Source organism: Vidua macroura, chromosome 3, assembly GCF_024509145.1.
Source record: "Vidua macroura isolate BioBank_ID:100142 chromosome 3, ASM2450914v1, whole genome shotgun sequence".
Lineage (NCBI taxonomy): Eukaryota > Metazoa > Chordata > Aves > Passeriformes > Viduidae > Vidua > Vidua macroura.
The window spans coordinates 95,268,515-95,285,514 of record NC_071573.1 but is presented as its reverse complement, the minus strand read 5'-3'; the positions used below and the strand labels follow the sequence as shown (position 1 = coordinate 95,285,514).

The window sequence follows — 17,000 nt, the reverse complement described above, 5'->3', positions numbered from 1 at the left end:
ATCCTATTTCTGTTAGAGCTTGAGCTCCCCTTTCTCTTCCCTCCTTGCCTTTACCTCCCACTGCCACCACTTCATTTTTGCCCTTTGACCACTATAAATCAGAGTGTCACTGACACTGGCAATGGGGTGGGAGCAGTGACAGCAATGACCTAAGCTTTGCACACATTGTACTGTTTGCTTGCAGCACCATTGTACCAGTCCTTTTTCTGGCTTTCATCTGGCTCAGACTCTAGCTGTGCTCTGAAAACATCCCTTATTAATAAAAACTCAGTGAGAAGTGGTTTTTCTACCCAACATAAAATTCAACTGCTTTGTGTTTCGTGATAACTTTAAATGCCAGCTGACTCAAAGGTGTTTTGTTGAACTCTCCTTCCGTGGGAAAACTCTTTGTGTCAGCTCAGGCTTAGTGTGTGCAGGACTTGCCTCTCTTACCTTTGTCTAATGCATTGGTGCCAGAGGGAGACTGATGGCAGCTGACAGGCTGAGGGACAGTTGCTGCTGCACCCATTTTTATTTCCTTTTCATTATCTGCAAGGCTGTTCTGGGACAGGGCAAAGGTGGTTTGCTCGGGACTCTCATAATACACTCTCTTTCTTGCTGCTTTCCAGGAGGAAGAAATGCAATGGCTCCCTCTTCTTTAAATACTGTAAGAGTGTATCTAAAATTTAAGAGCTAATTCCAACAAATACAAATATAAGTATTTTAAATCAGAAAATCATATTTTAAACTAAAATGCATTTAAGTTTTAAAATATGTGACCTAAATATATTTAAAATATCACTTAACTGTGCAGCTGCTATATTGATGTACCTTATTAAAGGGAGACAGAATTTTGTTGCTTGCAAATGTTTTCTGACCCTGGGAAGACTCTTCCTCTCCTTGAATGTTGTTGTCATCACCCAGGATTCTCAGGGACAAGTATCTCACATATCTGGAAAGTCAGCTGGAAATTGCTGTTGCAATTTTTCATGAGAAATTTCTTGTGACATGCACTTCATGGGAAACCAAAACTCACATCTACTTTTGTCAGTGAGATGAGGATGAAACTGCCTGAAAAATGAAAATATTCCATCAAAAGTCTTTCAGGCATGCATTTAAAGCCAAGGACATTTTAAGAGAAAGAAAAATATATCAATTTTTTTAATGTTTTAAACCTTTTTTTCCATCAAAACCAATGTTTTAAAATTGGTTTTGTATATCAACTCTAAACACAACTATTGTCCACTGAGAAAAACTATATAATATTGCAGCATGTGAATGAACAGCTTTCATAAATAAAGGAATTATCGTTGTTTAATAAGACCCCTCTAATTGATACTTGTGTGTGTTCATTTTTCTTATTATTTCAAATGAATGCAAACAAATGATTTTTTTTTTTTTTGCAAGTTCTTAAAGCTTCTAAAAGACACTAGAATTTGGAACAAACAAAAAATAAAATGCATGGAGAAATGTGAATATGTGTTATTACATTATTCAGTGCCATAGAACTCCAAGGAAAATGTTGAAGGAAAAAAATTAAGGCAGATTTGTCAATATGGGAATTAAACCTTAGTATCTCATTACTAAATTCATTATATCTATCAGCCTATTGCTCAGATTAACTGTCAGAAGACATCAGCCTTCCCTAGATGCCCAGCATCTCATGAAGCATTTCAATACATGATGATATTAACTACACTCTTACACATGTGTATGAACCAATTTAACAGGAAAGAGTTCCCTAGTAACTAACTGTGCTTAAGCTTCTATTATTTTCTCTCAGTTTTCAAGAATATTGATTTTAGGTAAGTTGTTACGTGAACCAGCTCTACTTGCAAACCTGTAAAAGAAAAAAAAAAGTTATTTCTCAAAGAACTGCACCCATTCTACATATCAGCAAGAATTTCACCCTAAGTGATCTCAAGGTATGTTACAAATTTCAGTCATGATTCAGGCGACCATCATATCTGGGATTCTTGCTGTGAACAGGCAGTTGTATGTGTTATAGGGCTTCTGGAGTTCAGATCTACATGTCTAGAAACAAAGATAATGTAAAATTAAGGGGAAAACCAGCAGTAGAAACATGTTGGTAAGAGAATATTTCTGGTTTGTGTGTTTCTAAGAAGGTCTTCACTGAAGAGATAGCCCAAACTCTGACTCCAGAGTTGATCATAACCCTACTCTTGACACAGTGAGAACCTTGCTGGTAGCAAAGCGGTTTACCCTGAAACTTCGTAACGAGGACACGGAGGCTCATCTCTTCCTTTCTAAAATTGTTAGCTACAATTTAGTGATTGTAAAGATGAAGTATGAACCAATCACCAAAAAAGCATTCTAGTATTCCCCCAGAAGTAATAGACAAACTGAAACCAAACCAAACCAGTAAAAAATATGCATTAAAAAACCTGCAGATATAAACTGGCTTTTGTTTCCTGAATTAGAATAAAAGTTATCTATAATTCAGTTATTAGTGCATCTCACATGAGATCATGAGTTAAAGTTGAACTGCTCCAGGTGATTATCTTACAAGTCTAATTTTTGGGAGTTTACATTACAGTAAATTGCCCTGTCCTGCCTGTTCAGAACTGCGAATTCTGCCCTGTGTTTCTGAAGGGCAAAGATTTGCGACACGCAGTTCAGACTGATGCCATTCCACTGCACTTTACACTTTACGCGTGCACAGCTACAGCACAGCAGCGGGCCAGAGACAAACGTGTCCCTGCGGCAGCCGCTGCCCCGGGAAGGGCAGGATGCCGCCAGCACAGCTGGAGGAACAGCTGGGGGCACAGCTGGAGGCACATCTGTGCTGCCCGCCCGGCGTGCCCAGACTCTGCTCTGCCGCTGTGCTCTGGAAGCCCGTCCCGTCCTATCCCGATCGTTCCAAGTTTTCCCGCTGGAGCGCAGCGCCGGCACGGCCGGGCAGCAAAACTCGGCGGGGGGGAACGCACCGCGTAAGGGCCGCGAAAGGAGCGGGGCAAGGCGGTGCCCCACGAAGGGGAAAATGCGCCGGGGTCTGCCGGGTCAGGCCCTCAAGCAGCGCCCCGTCCCCAAGCGGCGGCCCGGGAGAGGATGTGTCTGAGGGGAGCAAACCCTCCGAGAGCCCCGGCGTCGGAGCAGGCGCCCCGCGCCCACCGCAGCGCCGTGCCCCCGGAGCCCCGGCCGCCCCAGCGCCGCGGGAGGTGACGAGGGCCGGGCCACCGCCCCCCCCAGGGCGGCTCCTGCCTCCTTCGCTCCCTCCCTGCCGGCCTCCCTCCCTCCCTTCCTGCCGGCCGGGATTGGCTGTGCCTGCCGGCGGGCGGGCGGGACGCGCGGCGCCCCGACGGTGCGGGGAGCGCGGCCCTCGGAGCGCGGAGCCGCCGCCTGCGCGCCCGGGCTGTCCTACACCGCGATTTTCTTTTTTTTCCCTCTTTTTAATTTTTTTTTTTAATTTTCTTATCTCACTTCCTTCTCGGGACTGGAAGCAGGATCCGCGTCCCTGAAATTGCTATGCCAGCTGAACTCTCCCGGGCCGTGGGAATGCACGCCATCTCCGACCTGCACTCCTCCCTCCCCCTGCGGCTCCTCAACAAGGGGCCCGAGTACCTCCGCCGGCAGCTGGAGGCCGGCAAGCCGGGCAGGAAAAGTGCCGTGGAGAGACTGGCCGCCGATAAGGCCAAGTACGTGAAGAGCCAGCAGGTCATCGGCACCAGGCAGGATCCCGTCATCGCGCTCAGCTCAGCCTCGGAGAGCAGCAGCGAGACCTGTTCCGTGGAGAGCAAAGCAGCGAGCCGGGACCTGGGCACAGGGACGGGCGCGAAGCCCCTGGAGCTGGGCAAGGCGGGGAATTCCTGCCGAGCCCCCCTGCAGCACGGCCCCCCCATCGCCAGGCGCAGCACCAAGAGGCAGATGCGGCCGGATTCCCTGGTGATCTACCGTCAGAAATGTGAGCTCGGCAGAGGTCAAAGCCAGGACAGCTCACGGGGGAACTTAGTGAGGAGGATCTTCCATGGGTCCATAAAGGAGAAGCAGTTGGCTTCCCCTGCGTTGCCCAGAGTCATGGAGGACATCGCAGCCACCGAGAGCAGTGAGCCTCTCTCAGCAAAAGATGGTGACCATGAGCCAGACGACCATGGAGCGGTGCAGACTATCCCTGTGAGCACTGAAGGGGCAGGGGTATGTACAAAAGAGCATGAGAAACCCTCAAAACTGAGTACACCTCCTGAAGAGGTCAAGGAGGTGAAGAGGAGAGGTCTCCATCGCTCCCAGTCAGACATCAGCTCTCGCTACTCCAAGTCCTTCGCTGACTTTGAAACATTTTTCAAGTACTGTGGCCTGGAGCAGGAGGTCATTGAGGATCTTGGGAGAGAGAATTTCTCCGTGGTGTCTGACAATGTCTCCTTCAGGATCCGCAGCATCAGCGTGGCAACGTCGGAGAGTGAGTTCACGAGGCACAGCGGGGATGAGGGGCTGCTGGAGGATGAACTCACAGAGCAGGTCCCCAGCAGCACCTCTGTGATTGAGCGCAACGCTCGGATAATCAAATGGTTGTACACGTGTAAGAAAGCCAAGGAGACCAATAAGGTGATCCAGGAACTGGCGTGATGGCTTCATTCAGCATGCGTTTGAGCCTGGTAAACTCAAGGTGTGTGCAAAGCCTCGCCCTGACAAATTTTCTCTTTCCTTTTTAGAGGGCAGTTAACTTCTCATGGTTTATATTAGTCTTTGAAGGAAGGGCTAAAGGAAAATGTCTTTTGTTTCCCACGTTCCAGGTACGGCTTTTTTCAAAGCAGAAATCTGTGTTATTACAAAAACCAAAATACAAACAAGTAAATGTTCGCAGCTTGCCAGGTTTAGATCAGAACTGCCACAGGAAATTAAAGAGTCAGTGTCTGTGAGGGATGCCTGCACTTTGCAGATTCCTGCTTTGCAAATATCTTATTTCTTCTAATTTCTGCTATATTAAATGCTAGGAAAAAGCCTTTAGCTACAGTTATTTGGATAACAGACTGAAGAGTCTACTACTAATTAGGAGTACACTGTATTTATACTGTACTGTTGAAACTATTACTCATCAGGAGTGCACTGTATTTACACTACATTGCTACAGTTTTCTCCTTTACTTCACTCTCTCCTTCTCCTTACACACAGGCACCCCCAAGTATCAGAAAAGCAAAACTGAATCAGTGCCCTGCTATCAATCTTATTTCCTCCATGGCTTTCTGTTGGGACCCTAGAAGTTTGTTCCAGGTGACCTCGTAGCATTTCAGAGTTTGAGTTTTCCTCTGCAGTGGGTTTTGCTGTGTGGTTTGGTGCTGGTAGCTGGGAATGGATTGTGTGGTTTGCCTTGGTCAGAGGTGTGCTCCAGTGTTTTAAGCTAAAGATAATTAACATAAAAGTGTGGATCTAGGCTTAGAAATCAATTGCTTCACAGACAGAAGCATAACAAATTTAGCTCTGGTAAAAGCCAATGTCCTGGGTTTAATAAAAGCGGTGTTTATTTTGCGTATGATCTTCTTAAAAAGAACTATATTAATGGAGTTTGTGGTGTTGGTAATCTATGAGATAAGAGTTTTTCTTCTTCAGTGCATAAAGCTCCCAGGATAACTACCGCAGCTTACCAGAGGTATTTAAAAATTTCATGAGTAGGTCTTGATATGAAGGATTACATGTATATTTTCTGACAGTTCATAATTGGTGCATGAGAAGAACATCATTTTGTGTAGATGCAGCTGTTAGAGCATGTGGGCCCTATGAATGTGGAGAATTTTAGTGCTAGAGCCTCATTCCTATGTGGACGTGAGGCTGTCACTCTAAATTCCTTTAATCCATGTAAGGCAAAAATCCATTTACTTGAAACTGTTTTTAATGATGTGAAATTCGGTTCATCTTTAGAATTAGAATTTTTCTCAAAAGTCTATTTTCTTCCTGCAAGAGGAGAAAGACAGGGAGAGAGCCATTATACAAAAACTTTTCCAGGCCATGCTGATAAGAATATTCTCAGGTATCTGGCTGACAACTTAAAAGAAGTGTTGTTATGTAACAAATCCTTTCCCAAATAATTTTAGAGAGAAGAAAGAGCTCTTCTGAAGTAATCATTTCTCCTTCCTCATCCTTCTGTGATAAAAGGCCAGGGGGATACACAAAATAAAATGAGGAAGGTGGTGGTTTTGTGAAGCTCCTTGCAGCTGCCAGCCTTGCTAAACAAGAGGATGGGAGGCAGATTCCAGCAAGCATTGAACCACACAAGAAAAACAACCAAATAAAAGCCTGTTTGCTCCTGAATGCCCCTGATGGGGGTAAGGTCCAGGTCGTCACCACAGAGCTGGCTCCAGAGGGAGCAGCTGGTCCTTTCCCATCCATTTGCAGGGTGCTAAGTGTGTCCAGTGCTGTAGCTTAGGCAGGAGATGGTGGTGGGCACCCCTGGGAGCATGCAGTCTGCAGAAGAGGTGCACCAGGGCAAAGGCAAGGGCGGGAGGGTGGGAAATACCAGGAGCTGAACCAGTGTAACCTCACATGAGCTTGGTCAATGGCTCTTTATTTTTACCATATAAGAGAAAATTGTAGTACACAGCCTAACAGGGTGGTGAAAAGATCTCAATGAAAAAAACATCAAGTTTATTCAAGTGATCCTATGTTCATTCTGCAATAACTTTAATTACTACGGTAGCAATTCCTTTGGCACCAAAATTTTTGACAGCCTAGGAAAGATTAATTCAGAGGGACCTTATTTATAAACCTGATTTTAAGAATATTAGGGCTAACTCTCAACTGTTGGATCTCATCTGTCAGGTAGTTTCTGAAAACTGAAAACATACTTATCATTTAGGCCACAGAAGTGGGAAGTTCAGAAAGGTCAGCTAAAAATACCTGTACACTGCACCCAGAATAAAGGACAAGGGTCATCAAGAGTTACCATAAGTTAAATACTACATTTGCTGGACAGAATTTAAGGAGAGAGTTGATTATCATCACGTGATTACAAGATGAGTCTTGTAGTTCTGGTCTAAATTTTCATTCAGTTCTACACTTCGACAATACAGCATCAAGTCAGATATCTCTATGTTTTCACAATATCCAAGTATTTGGCTCTGTTTAGCTTGCTTTTTAAAGGGCAGTGGACTGCTATTCTCTGCTGGGGAGCAATGTACTCTTCCTGGTGTTCCCAGGCACATCCTTAGAAGTTCCTGGTTTGCTGCAGAGGCTTGAAAATTGTTGCATCTTCTTTGGACAATGAGGCAGAAACCTCATTTCTGAAATCCCAACATTCGTTACATATAAAACACCTTTCAAGAGCTGCAGAGCTTTTATGGGCCAGTGATCATTCCATTCATATTTTATGTTCTCTGTTTAATTTTTCATAAGCTGTCTGAGACCTGGTGGAGCACCATGTAAATAAAAGCTGGTTGAAGGATCAGGTTCTTTAGCATGTTTCATCAGAGAGATGATTGCAGAGTGTGGGTTGTGAGCTTCAGAAAACTGAGGTCCTTAGCAAGATGGTCATTGCTGTTTCTTGGTAGAAAGCTTCCTGGGTTGACCTCTGTAGTTCAGTTCCTGTCACTGTCAGTTCTTCTTGATTCTAGGAAGAGGGTTCACTCTGCATCCTCCTTCCTGCACTGAATCAAGATTATTCAGCCTTGAGTTTCTCATCATTCTTAAATGGATGGACATTATTCACATGGAAATCTCCAGGGAGGGTAATTTACTATGTTCACAGTAGCCACAGGCAGCTGAATAAAAGCTTTAGAGTATCACCTTAAGCTTGTCTGATATGATAAATAACAAATGACACTGTTTTTCTTCTTTCTTCAGAATTGTTGACTTGGAAGTTGAACAAAACCAGACGCAGGAAGAAACTGTTCCCTCATCTGGCTTATGTGTACTTTGTCCAAGTGTAGTATTTTGTTACTGCTTCCTACCTTCACCCCCATCCCCTGGAAGCCTCACTCTTGTCAAGCCCAAGAGTGTCCAAGACTGCAATGAAAAGTGGAGACTGTGAACTGTGCCCCCCAGCAAGACAGCAGGAATCAAAAGCCCCTGGGAAACTGAAGCGTGGCAGCAGCTGCTGTCTGCAGTAATATTCAACATCAGCTCACTGCCTCAGGATGTCATTCCAGGCTGTGACAGAAGGTCTGTTTTGCGCACCCATCTCTTTCCAGCAATGAATTTGTCCAGGGATGGGGGGAGAAAGTGGGAATGAAGTGGCAATGACCTCTGGGTCAGGTGTTCCCTTGCAGACAGACTCCACCTGGATGTCCAAAGGCTCTGCCTGACCAGGGCTGTTTGATCAGACCTCATCCTGACATCATTCACTATCATTTGCTTGGCTGGTGAAGACTAACTGTGGCAGCCTTATCCGAGATACTTGGCAAACATGTGAGCTACCAAACCTCTCTTTCTCTGAGAGCAAGCAAGCCAAATTGGCATACCTTGTATCCATCTAGTTTGCTCTTGCTAGTTTGTCACTCAGCGTGCTCAGACATTGGGAAAGAATATCACCAAATACTTCCAGCTGCATGGTTCCAGGAAACAGGTATTGAGGGAGGTTTTGCATTGTTTCTGCCTTGCAGAATGGTACAATTTGTTTGCAGTGTGTGCCCGAGTCTGACATGGCCAGCATTGCAAGGTTTGGCAGTCGTGGTGTAACACCTTTAGTTTTAGGCAGTGAGTGAGCAGGCTGTTACAGAATGGCATTAGGGAACTATGCCAGCCTGTGTTAAGCCACACTTCCCCAGTGTGGGTCTGCAGCAGGGCTGTGCAAGGCGGCAGCGCTGGGCTGCAAGGCAAGAAGGCATGCTAGGGCACAGCCAGGCCAGGGAATGTCCTGAGGACACCCAGTGTAGACAGCTCTTCATTCAATATCATCAGTAAAATGCTTTATTTGGGCTTCTTGAGCTAAACTTATTTTAAAAGGTGATACTTGTATCATTAGTGTAGTGAATGAGGCCTCTGCAGTAATTCATGGAATTTGCTGGCTGTGCCTCAAACACCCCAATCTGTCATTGCTTGCTAGGCAATCAAAGCATTTCTATACGGGCATTGCAAACCACAAAACAATTAAAACAAAAAACAAAAAACAAAAAAAAAAAAAAAAAAAAAGCCAAAGCCACTTTCCCTTTCATTTGCAGTGATATCCATCTGTGAAAGCTGCCTGACTGGCACAATGTTGACTTCAGCTGTTGGTCCTGCAGAGGTTAAAAGCTTACTTTGTGTTACCATGGTTGTGGAAGAGTTGCCCTTAAAGAGCTCATCGATATCAGCTAAATATCATCTGAGTTGCACTTCCATGGGTTTTAAATGTGCTTGTCAGTCCTTGGATGGTTAGTTCTCAATTACAGCTCCAATTTGGAAATGCAATGTCTTGTGTTTCTAGTGTTGGGTTCTAAGGCCTACATGTCTGAAGTTCTTAAGATAACTAGATAATGATTCCAGATAAAATAATTGTTGGACCCACTTTTCAACTGGGAGAAAATTAGTTTGTGTGAGCTCCTTCAAACTTAGAGAGAAGGTAGCATACATGGATATTTTCTTACATAATGAAATCTCCATATATATTTGTTACATTTTTATAAAAGGATGATTCTCAGAAGACTTCAAGATGCTGCTAATATGATAAGATTTATACACTGAAGGTGCAGGTTTTTAAGGATCACAGTCTAGGTTTATTAGTCAGGAACATAATCTGATGTATCTGTTCTGTTCATGCTCCCAGCAAAATGCTGTACCACATATATATTTATATATCAGAGCTAAGGAGTGCTTTTCTTTGAAAACATGGATGACTGTAGTTAGCTCACAGTACAGGAAAAATCTTTTGAGTTACAATCCAGTGCCCTGCCACAGGAGAAGAGAATTAATTTGCTTTGTTTCCAAGGAAAATTTTTGTTTCATTTTCAAACTTCTATTTGTTGTTCCTCTGTCAGTTGAGCAGCTTTTAAAAGTTAAGATGAAAGATGTATTACTCATGAGTTTTCAATATTAGGAAGGACTATGTTTAATTTGCTTGAAAATACTGAATGAACATCAGCCTTTCTGAAAATCGATGAGGATTTTATGGCAGAGGTTAGTGAAATCAGAACTGGACCCATTCTGAATACTTTTTTAGTCCCTCTTTTTGTCTTCGTGGATAGTTCAGTAGGGTTCAGGTGACTTTCCACACTGATGTGGCAAAATTTCTTTGGCCTTGTTCAAACTCTGTAGGAACCCCAAGCACTCCCATTTATTTCAGAGGTGATGTGGACCTGTCTAAGATCTTTGCCTGATATGCTGTAGATTCCCTTTATTTAATAATACCTTCTGGGGAAGCTAATAATTTACATTTCCTGTATGTCAGAACAAAAATAGATGACAGCCTTTTTTCCCCATATGTTTTGGAAATGGCTAATTCAGTGCTTTTTCCAAATGATGAAAGCTCTGGTGTTCATTCTGCTCCTGTTACTGTTACATGTAAAGGGTTCTTTCTTCTGCTGGGTCTTTCAGTCATATCCTTCAAAACGAGAAGAACTTGCTCATGTTAGCTACTACCTATCTTTTTCTCAAAAAAAAAAAAAAAAGTTTTTTTTTACTATTTGATTATAAAAGATATAATTTAGGATGGGTGGAATTTTCCAGCTTTGGTGTTAAACTGTGGAAAAGTGGGCTGTTGCAGTTTGAACAGAAGTTTTAGCAATGGAGCTGGTTTTCCAATTGTCTGGGGAGCCTAAAACGGTGGCTGATGACAACGGCTAGTCATAAACTGTATTATTTTGTTTGACTAGAACTATGTAAACAAAATGTCAAATGGGATGCAAGTGTACAGAACAAATTGCTGTTTACACCCAAGTGTTTCATGGTTCTCCAGTGCTGTGACAAGGGGCAATGTCCACAGCTGTGGCATAACAGAAGAAAGGTACAAAGTCTGGGGTTTATGGTCTGGAATATGGAGATAAGACTGAAATCTTTGCAATATATTGTAAATATTACTGTACAGAAATCTATAAGAAATACAGATTTTTTCTATATATATATTACTTTTCTAAGGGGTATAAGTCTACGCGTTTTATGAAATCAGCCAAGCATTACATTGGTGGGGATTAAGCAGAAACTTTCTTCTGGAGCAGGTTGTCCTGCCATTGCGTCCTGTGAAGTTTCTTGCATCTGCTTTTGGACCCTTTGAAATGGAATACTTGTCGGATCTGATATGGATGTTTCACCATTGTTGTGCTTATATTCCTGTGAAAAAAACTGCATGCTGTTTAATGCATACAAATAAAACTACCACTCTGAGAGGTAATGTTTGCTTTTTTAAAGTATACTTTTATTTTGCTGTCTCCATTAAAGTGCTGTTATTTTAAAGCAGGAATCTCATTAGCCAATTAATTTCTCTGTGAGTGAGTCTGATACTGGACTGTGAACATCTCAAAGTGCAATGCATCCCTGAGTCTTGCCCAGACCCCTGGCTGAGACCCTAGGTACGGAATCTCACAAGAAGGTGGCACAATAACTAATAGCTCTCAATATCAGTACATTTGAATTATATGAGGCTAAGGCTGTTCTACAACATTCTAATACTTTTTATTTCAGAATATGGCTGAAAAGATAGAGTTTATTTCTGAAGGGTACTATTTTTTTTTCCAAATTTACTATTGTTTTTGGTCTTGCTCACTCTCAAAAGCTACGATGTGCTGCAGGCAATACCACACTCATCTCAGCCAGTGTCCAAAGTGGGAGGGAGTTTGAAGTTCTGCTTGGAAAATATATTATCTCCATAATTTTATAAAAAACTGTTCTTCGACTGTTCTTTCCATAAAAAGAATTAGGTATATTATGCTAAATCTCTATTTATTTTGTGAAGAAAGCATCAGGAATAATGGTTGCATACAGTGAGCTTTTACTAGAAATCAATGCATTCCAGTTTCATATTTATCATTTTGGTATGGTCTAATCTGCTCAGACTCAAGTGTTTCACCAGCCAGCATTTGAAGGCAACTTGAGGTAGAACTAAAGGATGCTTGCTGTGCAGATTGAGATCTTCCACAAAAACCCAAGAGCAACGTTATTATCACCTGTAACCGTCCTCTCACAAATCCCGTGTGACCTATGTCAGTGCAAGGTATGAAGCAAGTCTGGAAAGGGTGAAATACATGCATCCCCCTTTCTATGGAGGTTAATCTCCCATAGCAAGCCTTTGTTTCTCTTGCTGCCTTAGAGAGGACAGAGCCATTGTAGTCTGAGAATGACCTTGGGCTACCGCCCAGCTTAGCATTTAGGAACATTGCTCTTAAGTAATTTTTCAGATAACACCTGTATCCCATATTTTATGAAATCCAGTTTCTGGATTTCTTCCAAAAGTAAGGTATGGCAAGCTCCTGCTCTCGGACTCTCTGGTGCAAGGAACCTTTAAAAGTCACAGCTTACTCATCCACTGCTTTGCTTCTGATTCATCTCTGAGTAGTAAATAGATGTTGGAAAGAACCCAGAAAAAAGGTCTTTTCAGATGTATTGTAGATGTTGAAGCATTCTGAACACACCACTGCAAAAGTACTTAGTATCTCCAAGAGGTTTTGCCAAAGAAGGGCTATGATATGTCAACAGCAGTAAATAAACAAATACAGGACTTGGCTTTACTCTGCAAAGAGATACCTTCAAATTTTGAGGACATTTTGTGATTGGGCTGTATTTATCCTGGCTTTATCCTGTGGTACTGAACAGGGACTATGTCAATTCACTTAAGTATAATGTTGTAGAGAGAGGTGGTAGATGTTCCATCCTTGGATATAAAATGAACTTAGAAAGGACTACTCAGCTTATTTGCAGGCAATGGTGTAACAGCAGTCTGTCAAGGTCTCTATGACAAAAGGTGTTGAGAATTTTGGTCAATTATACTTGCCAATAAAATTTGTGATATAGCAGAAAAACAAACAGTATCATAGAAAAAAACCCCTTCCAGATCGAAGTCAGCTTCATATATCTTTCTCCAGAAATCAATCTAGTTACTGAAAGAAAATGAAATCCTGTAAAATTAGCTTGCACATTTGTACTGGACTTGAGTTGCCTCAGCACTTATGATTAAAAATATCTAAGAGCTGTGATTGTGTGGGTTTCAAAGTTTGCCTCAATCATCAAGAGCTCAACAGGAGTACCAATTTTTATGTTTTTTTCATAGGCAGTAACAGGAACCAGAGGGTAGCAATCATCAACACGAAACTACGTGATTATTGGTTGGTTATTGATCGTCATTAGAGCACTGAAGCAACAAGCACCAAGATGTAGAGTCACGCACAAAGAAGCAGGCACAGCTGAGCACACGAAGGGGAGTGCTGCTCCTATTCCTTCCTTTTAGCCCAACCTCTTCTTGCATCACTGTTTTTCTCTTTGGTGACCGGGAAGTCTTAACCACTTCCGCAGTTAATCATCGCTCTGAGTTGCTCATCTTACGCCCTCTCACAGTCCCTTTCCGTGTTTACATTTCCAATGAACTCATTCATGTGCCAATCATTACGCATGGCACTGTTCTATTTGTCCTCATTCCTCTAATCTTTTTTTTCTGAATACTGCTTTCAGTTAGGTTTTACACCCTTCTGTTCAATCTTTCTGTTTCTGCCCTAAGGAAACTAAGAACTAATCATGCAAAAAGTCAAGAAATGAATGTGCTCTGTAGTTAAACAAAAGAGATAACAAGATCTGAGACCAACTCTCTAGTCTTTTTTCATCTATATAGCTCTTCCTACATAGCTTAGCAATAATTTTCTCATTGTTTTCTTCTTTGATACCTGATTGTAACATCATCTTTGGCTTGGTTTATGTCTTCTAGCCAATGTTTTTTCAGAGCCATGGTGACACTTTGTCCTGAGCACAGCTATTGCAAAATCAAATCCCAAATCACAAGTCTTTTCATGGTGTACTATAGTTTAAACCTTCTAGGAAGTTTGGTGGGGCCAAATAAGAACATTAGGACAGTAAAAGGCAATTGGGTAAGCTTTGCAGCAGCAGGACTGAGAAAGAAAGACTGAATCGGTTCTGTGTGGGACCCAGGACAGCAGGGTATCTCTTGAGATTGTTGGAAAGATGCAGTTCACCACTCATTTCTTGGGAACATGTCTTCACTCAACATTTATTTCCTGCAGGAAAGTAAATTTAAGAAGTGCTTTATCACATGCAAGAGTCAACCAGCATCAAACAGAGATGTAGTCTATTGGGTTCATCTGCAAACACAAGCTGAGATGCCTCTCCAGGCATCTGTTGAGTTTAAGAGCATCTGCAGAGCTGCCTCCATCTGCTCTGACAATGAGAATAGGAAAAGGGTTAAATTCCTTGATGTCAGTACTATGAAGAGGCTGAAAATTGTGTAACTTCTAAGAACAGGCCTTCAATGTAACATTCCAAAACAGACTAATTGTCTGGAAGCTCCAATTTTCCTAAATTTTCGGATTTTTAGATTGTATAATTTTATTACCCTACAGCTGGTAGAAAGACTAGCTTATTCCTGCAGAGTTTGAGACATTCATAGATCATCTTATATTGCTCTAAAACAATTTCAGACACAAAGTGGTAGGATGATAAGAGGACTTCTCTGCCCACTGATCATAGAATCATAGAATATGCTGAGTTGGAAGGGACGCACTAGGATTAGCAAATCCAACTCCTGGCCTGCACAGGACAATCCCAAGAATAACATACCATGTGCCTGAGAGTCTTATCATGCACTATCCAAGAGGACAATTTTCTTCCATGTATACTTTGTCTGAAATCCCCATTTACCTATGATTGATCTCAAACTCTCACAAATAAATTCCCCTGAACTTCAAATATTTACAACATAAATCAGTGTGGTTTGTATTATGTTAGCATCTTGCTTTACCTGAGGACTGAGACCAATATTAACAACAGTCCTCATGTGTAAAATGTTTGTACAAAAGCAGGAGTACATAAAAAATCCAAAGTCTGCCAATTACATCACACTACATTGGGGTAATCTGGAAGATTTTTTACAGTAAAAATGAATATTATGCAACAAAAAATCATGCCCTGCAAAATACAGGGAAACAGGGAAAACTGATTTGGAGGAATGTTTAACTCCCAAAGTTACATAATTTGATGTATTTTTGTCTTTCTTCAGAGTATTCTAAGAAAGGCATTTACAGCCTATCTATTGGTTCAGCAGAGCTGGCAAGATTTAGGAAGGTTGCAGTAAATTTGCAAAAGAGATGTTTTGTCACAGAATAGAACTCAGATTCTGCCTGCAGTTGGGAGGCACAGGAAACTGTTGTTTTAATTAGAAGTATGGATTTGAATCTATTTGCATTACTTTAACTGTAAAATAAAATTGATTCAAAAGTGTTGCAAATGCCCATGTGCTCAATTGTCCTTCAGCAGTCCTCCCTCTGCTTAGTTCAAGTCAGCTTGCCACAGGGCTGAGCTGAACAGAAGCAGCTGAAAAGATTTGAAGCTCTGAAACACTTAGCTGAGACGTGGCCATGGAATGAGATCTGGCTATCAAGTGCTGTGGAGCCAGTTACCCTCCATCAGCTGTAAGTCCAGCCTCAAAGGTGTGCTGAGGTGCACAAAAGCAGACCCTGGCCACCACCAGCCCCCTTTAGTGCTGCAGCACATTGGGCATCTTCTCAAGTTTTTGTCCACCAGGCAGGAGCTGATGGAGGAGTGGGGACTGCTGGGAAGGAGGCCTGCTATGAAGAAAGGAATGATCTGGACACTAAAAGTGCTCTCCAGGGATCATCCTCTCAACTATAGCTGTTCCAGCTTCAGGGCCCTTGCCTACTGTGTAGACAGAATATATACCGGTAAGTTAGAGAAGAGGATTTCTTTTCATCTAAATTAATGCTCTACCACTTCAAAAAATTCTATATTTGTCTCTCTAAATAAATATCTAAAATAGATTTTCAGATTAACTGGAAATACTTATTTCCAGTTCAAGCCCAGTTTAAAATTATTTTGCTCATTCCTAAATTAAAACAAACACTGACCAAGGACTCCTATATTTGTTCTCTGTTAATTTTACTCAACATTCTTCTACAGAGATATCTTTTCAAGGTATATATAGGTATATTTCTTTTGAAATAAAAACTTTTCATAGTTCTATAAACACAGTTATGATCCAGATCAAAACCATCCAAACATTTAGGATTCTTCAGGTACTGAATTTGAACAAGAAACAGAAGGACATCAATTTTACACTTTACATTTTGCCACAAGCCTGGTTTTCATCCAGATTCACAGTTCAGTGGAGGAGGCAGGAGAGTCACGAGGAACGTATGGTCTGTAGCGTGTCTGGTCACGGATAAGTGCTGTGCTTTGTTGTAGATGTATACATGTAGCATGATAACGCCCAGGGAATGGCTGCAAAGCATAAACATTGCCCAGTACAAACATTTCCAATATCAAGAACCCTCCAATGTCCATTTCCTGCAGCCTTTCCAGCCTTTCTTAGTGATTCTATTCATTGTGACAAGCCTCAAAGACACAGCTTGAGACACAACAATGTTTTCTGCACAGTCAGGATCACACCTTTGCCACTATGATCAAGAATGAAATGTAAAGCAAAGACAAAAAATTCCATCCAAGCAGGAAGTAAACGTGGGTAGATCTGAGTGAAATCAAATGGGATGGTGCAACTGAAACACAAAATAGTCGATCATAAACGGATGTGTTTCATAGGAAGAATTGTGCCACATAGCAACAAATCCATAACAAGTATGAGAAAAGCCAGTGTAGCTAAAAAAGGAGGTGAAAATGAAATTGCTTCAAGGAGGAGTCTTAAGACATGAGGAATAAAGTGAACTAGAAAGCTCCCAGACTGTAGAAAGAAAAGGTAGCTGTGATGATGGCATCTTCCATTGTGTGGAGGAGGCAAGAAAAATTCATTGGGAATAAAGTGAAAGATATGTCAACTATTTGACTTCCTTATTAATAATTGCTGTTTGAGTCTGGTGAGCTTCTAAGGTAAAAGTAAGCTGATGTGAGAATAATTTTAATGAAGTCATAGATTTTGGCTTTATAAAAGCCAAAATCTATGACTTTTTTCAGGCTTAAGGTTCTCACAGTATTTA

The 17,000-nt window shown here is 41.9% G+C and overlaps 1 protein-coding gene across 1 annotated transcript; it reads left to right on the top strand.

The window, feature by feature from the left end:
- Window positions 1-3,439: 3,439 nt before the first annotated feature.
- FAM110C (family with sequence similarity 110 member C) lies at window positions 3,440-11,659 on the top strand. The gene is made up of 2 exons (XM_053974273.1): window positions 3,440-4,600; window positions 7,768-11,659. The coding sequence occupies exon 1, from the start codon at window positions 3,466-3,468 to the stop codon at window positions 4,558-4,560; it is 1,095 nt and encodes a 364-aa protein (XP_053830248.1). The 5' UTR covers window positions 3,440-3,465; the 3' UTR covers window positions 4,561-4,600; window positions 7,768-11,659.
- The last annotated feature ends 5,341 nt before the right edge of the window (window positions 11,660-17,000 follow it).

Bases quoted from the DNA above. Each gene is read 5' to 3' on its own strand.
- FAM110C (XM_053974273.1), top strand. From the start codon at position 3,466: ATGCCAGCTGAACTCTCCCGGGCCGTGGGAATGCACGCCATCTCCGAC.